At 38.3% G+C, this 18,994-nt stretch overlaps 1 protein-coding gene across 1 annotated transcript in view; it reads left to right on the forward strand.

Moving 5' to 3' along the window:
* Positions 1–2,197, forward strand: part of tmem8b (transmembrane protein 8B) — a 43,167-nt gene extending 40,970 nt beyond the window's left edge. The window contains exon 13 of the mRNA XM_044376989.1: positions 1,083–2,197. Within this exon, the coding sequence (XP_044232924.1) occupies positions 1,083–1,418 (336 nt within the window). The 3' untranslated portion in view covers positions 1,419–2,197. The remainder of the gene's footprint in view (positions 1–1,082) is intronic.
* The last annotated feature ends 16,797 nt before the right edge of the window (positions 2,198–18,994 follow it).

The following is an 18,994-nucleotide window of genomic DNA, read 5'->3' on the forward strand; positions in this document are numbered from 1 at the left end:
TATTGATTTTAGTAATAAATAAATATTTACTCAACTCACCAGATGGATCTCAGAAAGAAATCTGTCAGGGTTTTAAGAATTGTGCGGTCCCTGTAAAATTACAGCTGCTTATAAAAATCCATCAAATTTTCCATTTTTTCTGTATAATGTCCTGGTTCCTTGTTACAAACTCAGATAATTTATACAGATAAATATTAGGAAGTATTTTATCAAACGTACAGTACCAAAATGTGTTTTTCTTTTCAGAAAATGAATAATTCAGAAATAAGAATTGTTGTGTTTTCATTACCTTAGAATGAGCCCTTTATATCTACAAAGGGAGCAGGTCCTCTTCCATGGAGGCCGCCATGTTGTATGGCCATGTTTCTGCAGTAGACCAGAACAGACAAACCAAACACTGGCTCTAGAGAGGGCCTTTTTCGTGTTTTTTGCGAGTTTCGCAGCAAGTGTAGGATCTCCTATGTGCTTGGAAGGGAAAGGATAAGGGGAGGGAGGATATTCATTTGGTTGCAATCTGCAACCTCACTACTAGATGCCACTAAATCCTACACACTGGTCATTTAAGTAACAAGACATGGCCGTACAGATGTTTGAGGTTATTTAGAAACAGTGTCTCCATTAACATAGTTTGTCCATGAGAGAGCATTGGCAGGTTCATTCTTCAACTGTTTGTTGTAAATAGTTTGATGTGTGGCCTACATATTAGCTAGGATAATTGTTGTAAACTTGGGATCCATACCTGGGTTAAATTGGGTGGAATCTATATATGGACCTTCTTGATCACGTGCTAAATATACCTGATATTGAGCCATTAGCACTGAATTCTTTCAAAAACAAATATTAAGGACTCCTAATCAAAAATATTTGTTCATGCTATTTGCTTATGGCCTCAGAAATCCACATTTGGTTGGGCTCTAAGCAACCCATCCTCTAGGAACTTATGAGGAAACTAGTGGACCCGTAAAATAAAGCATAAACTACATAAAAGATTTGAACTACACTTTGGTATTCTGAACCTTTGAACAAATAGGCCTAAATGATGAAGCTGAAAACATTGTTTTATGTGTCTGTTGGACTGTCAGACGGTGCGCACCATCCGTCGGCGGCGTTGCTACCCACCCACCTGGAAGCGCTGGGTGTTCTTCCTCTTCCCAGGCACTATGATCGCCACATCTGCCGTAGCCCTCTACGCCTTCGTGGAGACAGAGGAGAACTACTTCTACATCCACAGCATCTGGCACATGCTGATCGCTGGGAGCGTGGGCTTTCTTCTTCCGCCTCGTGCCAAGCCTGACGCCAAGGTGACCCCGCTGAAGCGTAGGCGAGGCTGCGGCTATCAACTGTGCGTGAATGAGCACGAGGAGCTGGGCCTGGTGGACCCAGCCATCATCTCCATCAACAGCATCTGTACCAGCTGATAAACTCCCTGCTCTCAGCCTTTTACCTTAGAGACACTTCATTGCCTTCTTTTACTTGGGAAATTCACACACGGGAAAATAAGCCACAGAACTTGAAAAAGCAATGTAAATACTTTAATGCAGATGTGACACATTGGATTTCTTTTTCTGTTGTTATTGTCATGGTAATTACTATCAATACAACTGTAATTATTATTATTATATAGTTAAAGTTGTTCTGATGAATTGTGGGTGTACAGTGACACACTGTTGTTTGTGAATATGTATTTAAAGTCAAAGCTGAAACGCTGCTGCTATCTGACGGTGACTGTAAAACTGCTTCTGTTGGTTATTTATTGGTGGTCCTGTAAACAGGCCAGTTATCTTACTGTTGGGGTACAGACTGGGGAGGGGTGGGGGGTCTCAGGGGGGCATTTATCAAGGGCACGGCTTTTTTTGAAATTCTTTTGGAATATATCTTTTGCACTGAGACACAAAAATGTTATTCTGTAAATTTTTATAACACTATAAACTACAGTGGGCATCACAAATGTAAAAACCTAGTTGTCATGTGGAATGTTAGACTGTCTTTTGCAATTGCAGTGTATCGCTTTCACACGAATGTGCTGATTGTTCTCGATGGGAACAATTCCAAAGTCCAGCTGCCTGTTGAAAGAGAAGGGGAGGCAGGATTATTTCAGAGACCTCAAACCAAGACCTCACCTCCCTGTTCTTTTCTGACAGGACCTGTGTGACACCACATTCATAAACAATAAATGTTTTCTTTCTTTGCCTCAGTATTACTGCTTTCGAAGCTTTTAAATGTAGTGCCACTGGGTGAGCCTCCCACAAAGACATCATATTGCAATTCCTAGCCTAATGGAAGCCAGTGGTACTCAGACAGTGAGATGAGATGCTGTCAACAGCGTCCTCCCAGGAATAGACCAAGAGATAAATAATTTTCCTACAGAGCAGCAGTATGAAGACAGCTTCAGAGCACACTGTCGATACACTGTAGTCTCTCTCTGTCTCTCTCTCTCTCTGTCTTCTTAAGAAAAAGCAGAGCTGAGAGGCTTTTATGACTCTTTGCTTTATGCCTAATTAGATGTGATCCATCAGAAGCTCCTCAAAATTTATTACCCTGTGTGCATGCCAAGTATTTTTTTTTTTTATCAGATAACGTAAGAAAAGATGAAAGAATTTGTTTTTTCTTTTTTCTTTTTTGTAAGTACACTCTACCACAGCTAATGGAAGTTGTACCTAGCCTTGAAATCACACAGCTAAAAAAATGAATAGCAATAGCCTAGTTTGACATTTTGGGAAATATTATTTGCTTTCTTGCCGGTAGTTACCTGTGAGGATTGTCACTACTTTTACTACTTTGTATGCTAAATTTGAAGCTACAGCCAGGAGATGGTTAGCCTGGCTTAGCACAAAGACTGGAAGAAGGAGGAGACAGTTAGCCTGGCTTTGTTATCACATATCCCCCCTTAAAATTACTCACTTTAAATTTACACTAAGGTTTTTGTATGAATGAAACAAAAGAGATGTAAAGTGTTAATTAAGTGAGGTTGAGAGGTGCTGGTAGGCAGATTTTGCTACCTTTGGACAGAGCCAAGCCAGCTGTTTCCAGTCTTTGAGCTAAGCTAAGATAACCGTCTCTGAGCTGTAGCAGCTGTTTCTTCTCATCTAATTCTTGGCAAGAAGCGTATTTTCCAAAATGTCACTATTCCTATAAGAATATTCACACAATCATAAGCAAAAAAATAGATATAAGGAATATTTTGTCAAGCTGAGAATCATAATAAATCAGAGAAATGGAAGTTTAGTCTACAAAATCAACACACACCCTGACTGCGCAATCAACATTTTTTCATTCAAGACTTGCAAGCAAAGCATTTATTTACAGGGCAAGATGAAGGAGAAAAAAAACAAACTAATTCCTCATTTTTACCAGAGCTGCTGCTGTAGCTAATCATGCATCAGTTCTTTACCTATAGTGTTTCTGTTGAGCTTTGAAAATGTGATGGAGTTAGGTCACTGGAGGGCATTTAAAATCCTTGCATTAAGGTTTCTGCTCCAATCTCTCCGTCCAAAAAAAGATTTCTTTAGTTGAGTGATTTTACCAAATAAGAAACATAAAACAAGAGCAGCATGATGATTACACAATGTACTTTGTGCTTTTATCAGAATGTTGTTGAATCATCCTCATATTGTATCATATTAAGGATTAGCCTATATATTAATCTGAACAAGGTACAACCCACACAACATTTACATTAAAACAGTCATTGATGCTCTCTTCATCTTATCGAAAAGAGACATGAATTGGCTCATTCCCTCTTTTTGGTCCAACCAGATAATTAAAGAATCTAAAAGGATTCAGTGGATATTGAAAGCAGAAATCACATTTTATTGAAATGCAAAATGAAAACACTGGTTAAACAACATTAAACTTTGTGAAGCTGTACATATTTTCAGGGCATTTCTCAGTCACTCCCCTGCCACTTCAATAAAAAGCCAAGTAATGGAAATTCTTGTAATAAGAGACTCCATATTCCAAGCGCAGAGTGCACCCCTTGGCGGGAATAAAAGGCCTGTAACTGTACTTAATGAGACAAATTAGACTAAAATGACAAGGTCTCAGATATTGAAATTTCAAACAGTGAATATCCCTGTACTTCTACCACACATGAAATCAAAGCAAGTACCCTCTTCGTATTCATGGATTCTTGGCTAACATATCTAACGGGATTATTACTCTGACACACCATAACCTACAGCACTGAGCAATTTCAGATTGGCTTATTTGCATGGCTGTTTTTCCTTGTGTAAATTCTACAGTCTGAGTACAGACAGAGCTACTGTAATGGGCTGATATGTGATGAGCCACACAGTGTCAAAATACTGCTTTTCAGCCATTATAACTTGAGCAAAGTATGATCAAGAATGTGTTTTTGTAAATCTTCATCACTTTTTTGCATTGCAAGTTTACTCAAAGTGCCAGAATGATCTTGAGAGAATCTGCAGTAATCCAAATCAGCCAGGCACTCACAAAATCCATCTTTTGGTTTCCACACACACACAACACATTCACTAGATATCAGAGACCTGTATAAAAGCTATACAGCACATAGCATCTCCATGAATATAAACTCTCTCCTTATGTCAGTCATGTCAGCCTTCAGTGTTCATATAAGCTTTTTTTAAAAAACAAAAAACAAAAAACAACCTTGCAGAAAGGACACAGAAAGGCTTCGTATATGATGTTATATACTCAGGGTAATAAAAAGTTCATGGTGATTTAAAATGTCAGAAATAGACACACAAGCTTCACTACAGTACATCTCTGTGATATTCTAAACAACAGTAATAAAATTCAAAAGAGGAAGGACATTGAATTTAATTAATTTAATTAATTTAATTAACTGCAAATACAAAGCAGCCATACAGACATATTCATATTCATTTCAATACTCATTATCGGTATGTGGTAGCATTATAGGAATTAAGAGAATGTGAGTTTAAAAATCAATGAAACAGAGTCATGAAAAGGAGTCGCCTTTGTCCGCATGTGCTGCAGATGCATCTGACAGAAAAACTGAGAATTATTGAATGCTGCAGAGGGAACAGTCTTGAAAATGATTACAAAGATGGACAAATTGCCTTGGCAAAAAACCTACAGTTTAGCCATCAAATTTATTCAGTTTAGAATAGCTGTACCACCTCAGTGTGGACAAAATGATACGTCATAAGCTTCCCAAAGCTGGAACTTATGAGAGAAATGCAGTTAGAGTACCTGTATTCAAGGACAAATATGCATAATATGGTCTGAGGAGCAGGAACGCTGAGGGATCGATGATGAAGAATTAGTCATATTTAAGCATCTCTCCACTCTGAAAGGTTTATATTTGAAGAACTCCAAAGGATGCATTAAATCTACAATGTTTGTTGCCGACCATATGGCATGTTGGTGGATCTGTAATGGTTTGGACATCCATCTGGTGAGAGTCATCAGGCCTGATGTTTGTTCTGGACGATTGCATAGCAACAAGGAAATATGAGGCCATTATACAGGGCCAGATGCACTCCAGGGTGCAAACAGTGTCCCATAATGATGCTAGGTTAGTTTAGGTTGAGTTAGTTTAATACAATCTGATTAAGAATCAGTTACATCTGGGACAAGCCGATTTAATTATAGGGAATTAACAAAGGCTGTTTTTGTTTTGAAGTTGAGTTGTAATTTCTATGAAGAGGTCAACCGTATGCCATAACACAACCACCAGAGGAAAGAGCACTTTCACGTTTCCCTCACTTTCATCTTGGTATCACTTACTTAAATTCCAGCTTTCCCCGAGCCTGAAACAGTAACAAGCCTAATTTGCCTCATGAGCCAGACACTTCTGCATAAAGTTGTGATTTAAATATAAATGAGAGATTAGTGAATGTCCATGAGGGAGATTATAAGTTAGGAGAGAGAGAGAAAAAAAAACAGTGATGAAGTTGTTACAGCCAAAGTAGCTCTATCAGTTGGAGGAGGCAGAGGAGATCCTCTTTAATTGCAAACAGCAAAACAGCACTGAGACTGAAGGGAATGTTGAGACTCTTGAGTTTTATCTCAGTCACTGCATTCTGGGCTGCAGGTTAAATACTGAGGAACTGGGGCCAAGCAGTGAACAGGAGATGGATGTCTACTAAGACTTGTAGGGCTGTAGTCAACCAAAGAAAATCTTGGTCGACTAAAATCGTACATAATCTTCAACTAATCGATTGGTCGAGTGCGCGCGCGCGCGGGGGGGGGGTGTAACGGGACAGAGTGCAGCCACACATTTCTCCGTTCTGTGTCTTCAGGTTTGGCTAACCCATTGTTGCTAACTTTGGAGCTAACCCCCTTTACTTTTCCAGCATTTGAGGAAACAACAGATGTGACTTTTTAGCATTTATTAACTGACACACTGTAGTTTGTACTGTACTGACAACTTATTACTATCCTTTTCCTCTGCCCCGCTCGTATCCACCGTCACTTCTCTGCCCCTCGCTCTTTCCCACTCGCTACGCTAACATACTCCTTAACGGAGCCACACTACCAATAGTTTCCCAGGCAACAGCAGAGGTTGACTCCCGTGCCAGAACAGCGCTGCACAGAGACTCCCAAACGCTGTCGATTTCATTCGGATATCAAATATTAAAAAATTTTTTTTTTTGGCTTGGCTGGGGGTTCTCGTTGTTATCATTATGGAGAAACACAGATTCAGTAAACGTTCAGTAAACGTTGAGTACAGTTAGACCCAGCAGTCTCCATTAGGTTGGGCAAGTTCAAAGTTTTGAAAACAACGGGGGTGTTTTGAATACAAAAATAACATAATTTGTTAGTCTGTCCATCCCGCCGCAGGAAATAATGGATTGATCCTGGAAAGCTGTTGATGTAGCACTTTTCTCCTTATGAAAATAACACGGAGATTACTCGACCAATGAGAATTTAGTCGGACAAGAGCATATTGACCAACTAATCGACCAGTCGATCAGCAGACTACAGCCCTAAAGACTTGAATACAATTTTGTCAATGAGCTGATGCACATATGTATTGATTCTGATTTGGGAGGTGAGTAACATTGTTTTTCAGTTACAGATCAACAGAACACTGTTTAACCAGACGCTGTCTTGTCTAGTTATCCCTAATGGCAGCCACTTCATCCTGTACAGCCACTACCTGCAGTTCTGGTCACAAAGTTGAGTATCGCCAGGTCATATCACATATAGAAATTGCCCGGCCAAAATCCTATTGATCCTGTTGTCTCTCAAGACTCCCTGTTGCCTCTGTATTGCATTTTATTTAGGTATTTGCTTGCTGCAGTTAAGGTTTTTTTTCTAGATGTACTTGCTTGTTGCCTTTTTTTGATTTACTTTGTGTTTTCTGGAGAATATGTGCAGATAAATATGTACCTCCAAATGATAGAAATCAGCACAATTATATTTAACTACAGATCATTGCTGAAATTGCACCAGTACATGACTTGAACCAGAGGTTCTCCAACTTTCATTCTTATTCAGCTGAAATTGTGTCCAAAATTACATCTTTGGTGCTGAAGTTAATAATTCGGAAGGCCTGTGGATTTAGAAGTCTGACTCCACATCCAAGTCCAGACTACAATTATTTCAAACATCATCACATTCAAATTGCACAGGAAAACTTATATTGTACTGTGTGATGAGAAAAGGCATTTTTGCACCAAACTACCGAGCACAAATTCTATTTAAGACCTGAAATTTTTTTTTCTACATAATCCATGATTAGGTAGGTACACGGAATTTGGAAACAGCATGCGAGGCTGTGAGCTATCACTCTCGAGTACTAAAAACTGAAATAAAATAAATCAAACATGCATCAGAGTTTGTGCACTCATCCATAGCATTCACACATTAAAAGGAAGCAGGAGTCTATGAAGTCTTTTTTGACATGTGTGCATGCTGAATGCTGATTACTGAACTTATATGTCTTGGTCCATGACTTTGGTCCTGTTACCATTAGATAAAAAAGGAAACTTTAGTGCAAAACCAATGTTGAACCTACGCATAGATCACATATGAATAGGTATCATGAGTTCTTGTTAAAGCAGTAAGTGTCTGATGAGTCTGAATCTTTTACATACATTTCATTCACTGTCACATAACATTTAAGCAAAGCAGGGTTTTACATTGGGTCCTTAATAGAGAGGTATAGAAAGAGGAGAAAACTGTCAAAACAGGGCAGATCTGAATAAGTAGCTTCACATCTCTGATTTGGCTCCGCTCTGCTCCTCCTCCAGATTCCTGTCAGCGTATACCAGACCCAAACACATCAAGCAGACAGCCTGGCAGTCTGATGGGACCAGAAAGGTCATGCTACATTTCAGATGCTGTGTTGAGAGGGATGGCTGAACGCCGGCGCTGGGAGATTTAATAAAGTCTGTCGTGGGTATATACAATGTGTAGCCCCGCACAGACATCTGTCATACGGGACCAAATGATGACTGGCTTTTGAAACCGTGAAAAGCCTTGGGGTTTGGAGTGTGCTAATGATGCTCGCAGTTTAAGATGCAATAGTGTCACGGCTTTAAAATTAAGGGCCCTTGTCCTTGTAGTTTAGGCTCAGATGTAAGTGCTAAAGACAGCATGCTGCTGGTCAGAAGGACAAGGGCTTTAATTATCACCCCTCAATGTCAACACTGTTGTGAGTGTTGACATGCCAAATCTTCGAGTGTGTCATTTAAGTTAACGTCTACAAATGTAACAAGAGCCTTCTTAAAACCATCATTTCCTAACAGCAATTAGCCTAAGTCAGGATGACATCTAATAACTTTTAAAACTGATGCAAACTTAGATGATATGGTAATTCCATCTTCCCATTTTGGAACTGCAAACTTGCTGACACTGTACCAGTCATTACTGGAAGCAAACACAGGAAACAAATCAGTGAGTGTGTAGGTCCTGAAATCTTTCCATGTGATATTACCACCCTGGGATTTGGGTCCCTCCTCTGTTGCTCTCTCTGGGGTTTGTTTTGTGTGTTTTTTCTTATTCAAATTGATGCTCTACTGATAAAGAGAGTTGTAGCTTTTAATGAGCAATCTTTGCTCAAAATTGACTTGATTTCTTTCTTTCTGTCTTCTATTCTATTCCATTTTGTGGAGTATTATCTTAAAGATCCCCTCTAGACATGTTTTAAGACATAAAAATATTCTGCTTTGAATAATAATTAGTGTTTGATGTGTTTTTTTCATAAAGCAAGTTATTAAAATGACATCTACTCCTTCTACCTCTTCAAAAATCCAGAATCTATAAGTATACAAATGTTTTTCATTTTAAAAGTTTAACTGCTGGACACAAGATGTTTCCTACTTCACTGTAAAGTCCATTTTCAGTGTATGTGCACTCGAGCCTTCAAGTTTCCACATCACACTTGTGTAAATTGCATACTGGACCAGGATTGGCTTCTGCACTAGTTCTGATGTCACAGATCATGCTTGTAAGGTACACACCTTACAATCAGATTTTAGGTGAGCACAGAGAAACTTTCCCCTTCAGCAGATGGATTTGAAAACAGCCTTCTAGTGTCAAACTCTGCACACACATCATTCTGCACAGCGAAGCTCAAACATCCAAGAGAAGTAACAATGAGCAAAACACATATTTTGTGGAAGGGGGACTTTAAACTTAACAAAGGGGGATAATTGCTGGTTACAGCTTTAGACTAAAGACTCCAATGATTCCAATAACAAACATTTTCTTTTGGTTTTTCAAAAAAACCTTAAAACCTAAAATGAAATCTAGTCAGTCATTGAAATTGCAGCTCAGCATGCAGTTTAGGTTTTTCTTGATTTGTTGTCATGTACAAACCAGAAGAAGAAAGAGAACCATAAGATGTGGTCGAAAGCTCGGACAAAGTGAAACTTTGACCTTATTTTGTTACACATGTGTTCAAAGGTGAAGAGGGAACTTCCATATCTAAATGTACAAATCATGTCTCATCTGTGTTTCAACAGGCTGGTGTGCAGCATGATATAATTTCCCCCACTGTTTTCATTTTTTGATTTAAAAGCATCATGCTGTTAGACTGTAGCTTTTCCAAAGGTTCTTACACTTTATAATTGCATGATGGCTGAAAGCATTTTCTCCTGGTCTACGGTAGTTATTTCATATCATGAGACACATCTGGCCTCCCTGCTGCCTCCAGGGGTCTTATGCATTATGCTAAATAGTCAAACCTATCAGCACACCACATGTAGGCTTGTGCCAGCTGCTGAGTGTTATGAAATTATGAAAATCACTTTAAATTATACAATTAAAAAAAACTAAATTACTTTTAACAAACTTTGTTAACAAACTTTGTATCTGCTAAGGTTGTCAGTCATTAGGGATTGGTGTTTGTCTCCTATACTGTAGTTTGTGAAGAAGATATAGTTGACCCCTTTATGGAGAAGTGTCTTTTTCTTTTGATGCATTTTTCCTCCATCTGTCAATAATTTCTTCTATGACAGAGACCATCCAAATTCTGTGAATTTATTGCATATAGCCACCATTAATGTTATGATTGTGGATGCTGTTACAGGAGTTATAAAAACAAGCACCCTGAAGATTAAAGTTGAGATGACAGAGAGGGTTTTTTTCTGGCCCTCATCATTCACTGCCTCCTTTTGGACAGCGAGGCCTGATGTGACCTGTGCTGTGATCCCGTCACGGGTTGTCTGTCACTCACATCAGACTCGTTTCTCAAATTTGGCCGCCGAGGCTGCACTCTCAACGCAGACCTTCAATTTATTTATTTATTTGTTAAATTCATTTTTGCCTTGGATGAGTTAGTTTTTATGACTTTGGATGAGTTTTCTTTTCGTGCCAGCAGCGTGCCTCTCTGGATGGCAATGTTGGTCTAGTCTTTTCCTTTGTCCACCACTCTGATCCAGACTGAAAAAAACTTTTGGATGGATTGACATGAAATGTATGTTCATGTTACTTAGAGCCATCATGACATTGACATTTGTGGTTTAGAGTGAAAGGTCTTGAAGTACAGTATACTGTATGTTCTCCTCAGGATTAATTGTACTAACATTGTTGATCTTTGATTTGTTGTTGTTGATTTTTTTCTAGCACCATAATCAGGTCAAAATTTTAATGTGTTTAATATTTTGGTTTAATTGTAATGACATTCCCATCAGCCTCAGCTATGCTTAATAATTTGTGCTAATAAGCAAATGGTAGCATGCTAACACACTAAATTAAGATGGTGAATTTGGCAAACATAACCCTGCTAAACATCTACATGTTATCATTGTTAGCATTAACGTGCTGAAGTTACCATTTAGTTCAAATCACTGCTGTGCCTAAGTACAGTTTCACAGAGCTGCTGGCAGACAGAACGCAAAGCGAATTTTAGATGCAAATCAATGCAAAGACGCAAATACACAAATGCGTGGCCACGCAAGTTAGAAAAATTAGCTTTGTGTACTGTCCGAACACACCTGTAGTCTTGTTTGTATATCTAGTTTAGAGTGTGCTAAGTCATATCCAATATGAACTGATGGTGTGGATGAAATACAACAAATGACGTCTCATTCTGATTCGATTCCTTATGTCGTTAGATGCCAATCAAAAATGGCTATTTTACTTTCTTTTCCTTGTTGTGTCTCATTGTTCTCTCACCAGCCATGTTGGTTTGACGTAGCCAAACGACATTACTTGAATGGTTTGGAAGGTAACGTGATTACCTACAGAGTGTTTGACTGTGATGTCATATACTGTTTTCAGATCTTAGCCTGAAAGATCTACTTTCTAATTGTGTGGAAACAGTTGGTGATTTGAGGAACTATACTATATGTCTGGTGTGTGTGTGTGTGTGTGTGTGTGTGTGTGTGTTTGTGCGCTGCTGCTCCCATGATGCTAAAAGTAACTATGCCTTAACAAGCTCCACAGCCAGCATGCAGTTCCACTCCTGTGGAGAGGAAGACATCCTGATTGGTTCATTCTTTGCTATAAACCCACAGTCTTCCCAATTAGAGGCTCCGAATATTGCTTTGGGAGGTGAGGGACAGGGAGCCCAGGAAGTTGGGTCAATCACTGGGTCGAATCCAGTCAACTCTGAACAGCTTGTTGCTGTTTCTGTGGCTTCAACGACATAGAAGATGGTGTGCTGTTGTTACACTAGAAATGTACAGCGTGTTGTAAAGCAAATTTCTTCTTAGTTTTTGACAGTTAGAAATGTGCTTCTATCCTGGAAATCAGCGAGCTGATACCCACACAGTTGCAAGTTGAGAAAATCAATTTTTTCATGAGTGGTAATGTGCCAATGCTGAGCCAGTAGCGATATTTGCTTCTGCTGCAATATGGAGCTTTTTTTTGGCATTAAAATGGCAACATATAAAAAATTGGGTCCACTCCACATTATCAGCCTGTGTGCAGCCCTTGATCTCCTTGTTCACCTGGAATTGGCTCTCAGTGATGTTCAGGGTGTTTTGTGGCTTATGCTGAGGGTGTGACACATGAGCAGGTGGAAATGATGTCGGAAGACAGCCAGAAACAAAAGAGAGGAAGTGTGTGGCAAAGATAAAAATGAAAACAAAACATGTTCATTAACAGCTCATCAAGATTACCACTCACATGACACGGTTGATCAGAACTGCAGGTGACAGAGGCTGTGTGAAAATGTTACAGGTTTGGTTGGCCAGCCTACACACTCTTCTTTTTTTGTCACAAACCCAACATTTGGCCTTTGTGATAGCTCCAAAATATTTCCTCTGGTATTACATTGAACCCAATGGTTACATTTAACCCTTCAAACAAAGTAGTGTCTAAAAGAGACCTCCTCAGGGACATGCCTATGAGTTATGACTAATTCAACCAAAGACTGATCTTGCCTTCTTAGGACTATTTATTAGAATCCATTTTAGAGTTAGAAGATGATGAACTATCCAGGAATTCCAGCAAGTCCTCCAAATTAAACGACAAAATGTGTCATTTGTAACTTAGACATGGTAATAGGCTTTATAGAGAAAAGTCTGACAAAAGTAAGATTTGTAAAGTTGTAGCAGGGAAAGGTTTCCTTCGGTCTTATCCCAGTAATATACTTGTGATTCCTCAGATTTAACTTAAGACCACTTACAGGGTTCCATCCCAAAGGTTGAGTACAATGGACTTAAATGCACTACATATGCATTTCCAGACCTATATTTATATTCCGGGGCTTTACTGGAACATCTTTGCATGATTTACAGTTTAAAAAAAATGCTTATTGATCTTATTTTTATACTGGCCTTTTATGCAGCCCCTCGGTTCCGTCTCTGTCTGAAACAGGTAGTTTTAACTCCTGTTTCTTTAAGGCCCTCCTCCCAATGAGCCCACTAAGTTCTGATTGGCCAGCTTCCAGAGGCTACGTAAATAAATAGTAGTAGAGGGAGTAGTAGAGTATCTCACTTCTTTTTCTTATTCTCTACTCAAAATGGAAACTTCTCAAATACATCCGTACATGTTTGAGCGCAAATCAGATCCAGAATATGCGAGTAGACAATGAGAACAACCCATGGAACAACCTTAGCAACAAAGGCTACAGAACGGATGGCCGTTTGTCAGCATGTGTGAACAATATGACATCATCATAAGCAGGAAGTAGAGGTAACATTGCAAAGTAAGTGCTCATTTTACATACATTCACCTCAAGTTTTGGTATATACCAACATTATCACTGCCCCTCAGTATCTATTCTCAAACACTGGTGTTTACAGCAAAATGCTCTAAAAACTAAACAGATCTTTAGAGGTAAATTGTTACCAATAATGAAATATTTCACCTCAGTTCATCACAGCATGAAGGTTCCTACGGCGACATGAACACCTGCTTAAGAGGCAGTTTGATTAATATGTGCAATAGGGAGACATTAAAAATGTATTTGTTGATGACAACTGAGATAGAGAGCCAGGGTGTTGCAGATGTAGGGTAAAACTGATATAAAAACATCCAAACATGAAAACTTGTCTTTGTCCTGTTGTTGTCTAAGCAGATAAAGTCTGAAACAGTTCTGCAAAATGTTCCACCATCAATGCCACAATAGTAAAGAAAAAGCAGATGGAGCGTTGATGAATCAGTTTTACTTTTATTTAGGGTTTTAAAAAATATTTTTTGAAAAAGATCTGTTAAAAGTGTGCTTGTGGTTGAAAAATATTATTCCAGTCTGGAGTGCTTAGACTGAAAACGTATTGTCTGGATGAATAAATGTTGTAGCACATGCAAAAGATGGAGAGTTAGGTAGAGAATATTTCAGTGTTTTACTTTGATTTACTTTGTGCAGGTGCTCACAATCCTCCTCACAATGACATAGTGAGACTATGTAAAGTGTCAAACACACACAGCACAGATTCTTCTCATCAGCCACAATCATCAACAAATCTGAATATATTGTCAATTTAAAAAAGTTAACCAATACATCAGAGCAGGCTCTCATTTTGTTTGACTGGATTTCAGCTATTTTTACCAGGAGAGCACAAGCAGTGAGAATAGATAATTTCACTTCATCTGCTGTGGTAATGAACGCAGGTGCACCCCAGAGGTGCATCCTTAGTTCACTTCTATATTCGCATTTCACTCATGACTGCATTGCAAAATATGATAGAGACCACATCATTAAATTTGCGAGCAGGAAAACTGATAGAGCGAACTCAGAATAATGATGGGTCCTTTTCACAGAGAGGATTTTGAGTGACTCACAGAATGGTGTACTGAAAATAAAGTTGATTTAAATGCCACCAAGATGAATGAAATCATTTCTGACTTAAAGGCAAACATCACTAACATGTTTTTAAAAAGCCTAGTGTAACAAGATTTCCATATCGTAGTCTGGTAAAAAAAACAAAAAAAAAACAAACAAAAAAAACCACTGTAGTGATGAGGACTAGAGGCATACAGACAAGTTGTAAAATCAGCACATTAAACAGCTCTTAAACAGAATTGCCATCTGTAGATGTCATTTAGGTGCTGTGATGAGAAGATAGTCACAGATGCAAAACCAACAGCGTGACAGACTGATCACTCCGTTCACATAAGGTAGTAGCTATCACTGCAAGTGCTACTCTGACTGAGAATATTTTGTACCAACAGGTTTAAAAACCGTTTTTACTCTCAGGCTGGTCAGGTGTTACATTTGTAGCTTCACTTCACTTAACTACAGCAAGCTACTTGAACTCTGTTGACAGTTCAAGTATTTATTCCATCTGCTTCATCAAGCACTTTTAATCCTGTTTTCTGCACTTCTCTTACGTATCCTGTCTTGTGCCTTACTTTCTCATTTTCTTTTTATTTTCTTGTATTTAGGACTGAAAGAATGAGTCAATCTATTAAAAATGTATGAGCAACAATTTTAATAATCCATTAATTGTTACAGTTGTTTTATAAAGTAAAAATGATGCAGTCTCTGATTCCACCTTGAGAGGATGTGCTGCTTTTCTGCTTGTGATGGGCATTTTTCACTATTTTTATGACATTTCATTGACCAAACAATTAATCAATTAATTGAAAAAACAACCAACAGATTAAATGATAATGAAAATAATGGAAAGTTGCAGCCCTATTTGTCTTTTTTATGTAAATGTAAAATAACTAATGAATATGTTGTATAAATATATTAAGCATACACTATATTGATATATCTATATATTAGGTAATTGTATGTCAAACTATTGATATAGCACTTGATCTATTGTCCAATAACATAGGACATATGCAGTAAAATGAAATGTGATATGGATGAGACATGAATATAATACTGTAAAGTGATCAATGTATGCATATGATGTGAGTATACAGTCGTCTGATTTGGCACTATATATCTACATCATAAGTACTGTAAAATCCTTCATAATGAAATGCAATTGTAAAATAATGTGAAGGAAAAAGAACAAAACAAGAACAAAAAGGGGTTAAAGTCATCATCCAGCTCATTAGAGATCACTTTTGCTGAGTGAATGTATCCACATCACTGTTTTAGCAGATTTTTAATGTGCTTGTAGCCCAAGGTGCCAGGTTGGTTGTAAAACCTGAGCCATGGTCAGCCTTTTTTAATTTATACTCTATGTTGTCAGTTCCTATTCTGAGCTCAGATCCATTAAACTGCCCCTACAACCTTACACAGAATAAGCAGGTTCAGATAGTGAATACCTCCTAAAATGAGAAGCAATCCACAGCAGTACCACAGATGTCTATGTAAAATTCAGCAACATGATCAGTATGAAACCAGTGCTTGTGCCAATGAGCATTGCATTGATGGGACCACTCATGAAATAGAAGCTTCAGCGTGTAATTTTTGCAGCATTTCTACCTCTTCTTTGTTAGATAACCACATCAAACCAGAATTTCTTTCTGAGTCACAGCGGATTTTCACTTCGGTAGCAAAAATATATTGCTATTATGAAAAGAGAAACATTGCATGCTTCAATGGGAGCTGCATTACATAAGGTTGACTCAAATCAAGCTATTGTAGCTTCACAACCTGTCATAAACAAAGGCAATCAGATTTTCAACGGGGACTGGTCTTATAAAATGCTGCTCCAGAACTCACCAGCATTATTCAGATATTTAGGCTTGACAAGTTCGAAGGCAGTCTGTAAAAGAACATTCATTTTTTACAATGGTAGCATAATTACAGACATTTCTTTTGAATACTATTTTTGTTGACAGATTTTTCGTATGAACATATAAACCACACAAAAATCACTTTCCCCAAAACCCAAATTAAACATACACACGCATGCACTCTCTCTCTCACACACACACACACACACAAACACACCAGAAAAGAGGGATAATAGTAGGTGAAAGTAGTTCATCTTAACCATGTATCAAGAACCATGTATCAAGGACATAAAACATCATAACAGTACATATCATCTATTTGTGATTGTAACTTACAATTCATCAAAAAAAAAGATAAAATACAACCAAAAACGATCTGTATATGGATCTGTATATGGATACAAATATCAAATTGAGTCCAGATATTGCAAAAAAAGGACCCCAAGATTCTTCCCATTTATGTTGACATTTTAAGTCATTAAAATGCAGTTTGTCCATGTGGATAATCAAAGCAAGTTCATGTAACCAGTTCATGCAACCAGTTTCTGAAGCACAGTTGAGTTGGTGTCTTCCAGTCTTTGAGAAGAGGTTTTTTTAGTTAGTACCATGCCCATCCACAGAGCTGTTTGTATGTGTGAGGGAATAGTTAAAGTATCCTCTGAGTATCCAAAGAGAGCCAAGTCCCTGTCAGGAGAGAGTTCTGTGGTAAACGCCAGATAGAAAATTAAAAATTCTTGGCCAGAATGGATGAATGAGTGGACAGTCCCAAAATAAATGCAACAATGTACCATAATTTGATTTACACTCATCACAGATTGGAGACACTGAAGGATGACATTGAATGATGGGTGTTACAAATATTTCTAAATAATATGGCAGATTATCCGATCCTATCATCCATCCACCATCAATTTACAGCATAAGAGTACAGCTGTTCGTTTTCTGTACCATTTGGCAGGTCAAGTAGTATTTGGAGTTAAATAATAGCAACAGCAAATACTTACATGTATGTTAGACAGTGAGATAATAGTGGATTTATAATTTAAAAACTATATACTGTAGCTATTATAAACTATGACAGTCAAAAGAAAAATCCGAATCAAAGGCACCGTTCACCTCACAGACTGAACTGAGCGGTCCCAGTAATGTACATCATTTCTGATATTTATTACCCCTGTAAAATTCTTGTGCTGTGAGGGGATGAAAATTGGAACATATTAAAAAAACGACTACAGAGTCAGGTTGTGGACAGTAGAGGACCTGCTGCCTTGGAGCGTAACAGACTTTTTAAACCATCTTGAGGGTAAATAAGTGTGTGGATGAGTGGGAGTGACGAGACTTATAGGTCAAGGAGAGTGAATCCCAGGAAAGCTTTTACTCAGAGCAACACAATTTGCTTATCTTGAGTTGCCAAAGCCATAATCGCATTGTCACTCTGCAAGGCTGCTCTATTTATAGGCTTTTCTATTCATATAAACAGCAAATTACCACGAAAAGTAATCATCCTCCGCAGTCGTAAAGCAAGCCACGCCATTAACCTTGTTGCTGTCCTTCTTTGGAGACAGCTTCTTTTTTTTTGGATATTTACAAGTTTTCACTGCTGGTTTTGTTGTTAAAAAAATCACAGACAAATCTCAACAAAGTGGCTGCATATGAAAATAGGTGACATGGTGGCTCAGTGGTTAGTGAATTTACATATTTTTACCACACTAGAGTGGGTATGTTTTGGATGTTGTCCAAAAACATGCAGGTCATTTGGATTGGAAACATTTTTGTCCAGGAATGAGATTGTGAGTGACTGTCAATCTGTGTCAGCCCAGTGATTAACTGGAGTCCTGCCCGATGCCTGTTGGGATATACTTGAGGTCTCTGCAAACAAATGAGACAATGAATAATTTACCATATGGAAAGGTTTACCACAATCACGCCACTGGTATTAGCTAAATACCATCACAGCCATTCTTCATTTTCACTGTCTGATTCACTTGTCATTTTGTATTGTTATGAAATGCCAAAATGTCTGGAAGATCTTTGCACTCATTTACTCACACACTCGCTCTGTCTTAAAATTGTGATGAATCCCATAATGCCTCCCACGCCCTCCTTTGTTGGGAGACAGCTTGCACATAATACATATTCCACCTCAGTGTGTTTTGTATTTAGACCAGCCAACTCGGTGGTCAAGTACTCTGTGGCAAACAATTGCAGTTGTATCACAGCATCAATTTGCTGTCTAAGTGTATTCAATTGTACATCTCAACAGTATTCAATAGGTACCAAGATGATGTGAGTCATATGGGTAAGTGCGCATGTTGATAAGAGTGTTAGAGGAAAATAATGGTATTTTTCAACATGGATCTTTCTCTCATAATTGTGGCTGCTCTGACTATGGATTATAATAACTTTTCACTCTGTTGTAGAGATTTGGGAAACTGACTCCAGCAAAACAGCTTACATTAGGGCAATTAGTTTGAGCTTCTCCAGGCTTTCCACATAATCTTAAATT

The sequence above is a fragment of the Thunnus albacares genome, chromosome 2 (assembly GCF_914725855.1).
Source record: "Thunnus albacares chromosome 2, fThuAlb1.1, whole genome shotgun sequence".
Lineage (NCBI taxonomy): Eukaryota > Metazoa > Chordata > Actinopteri > Scombriformes > Scombridae > Thunnus > Thunnus albacares.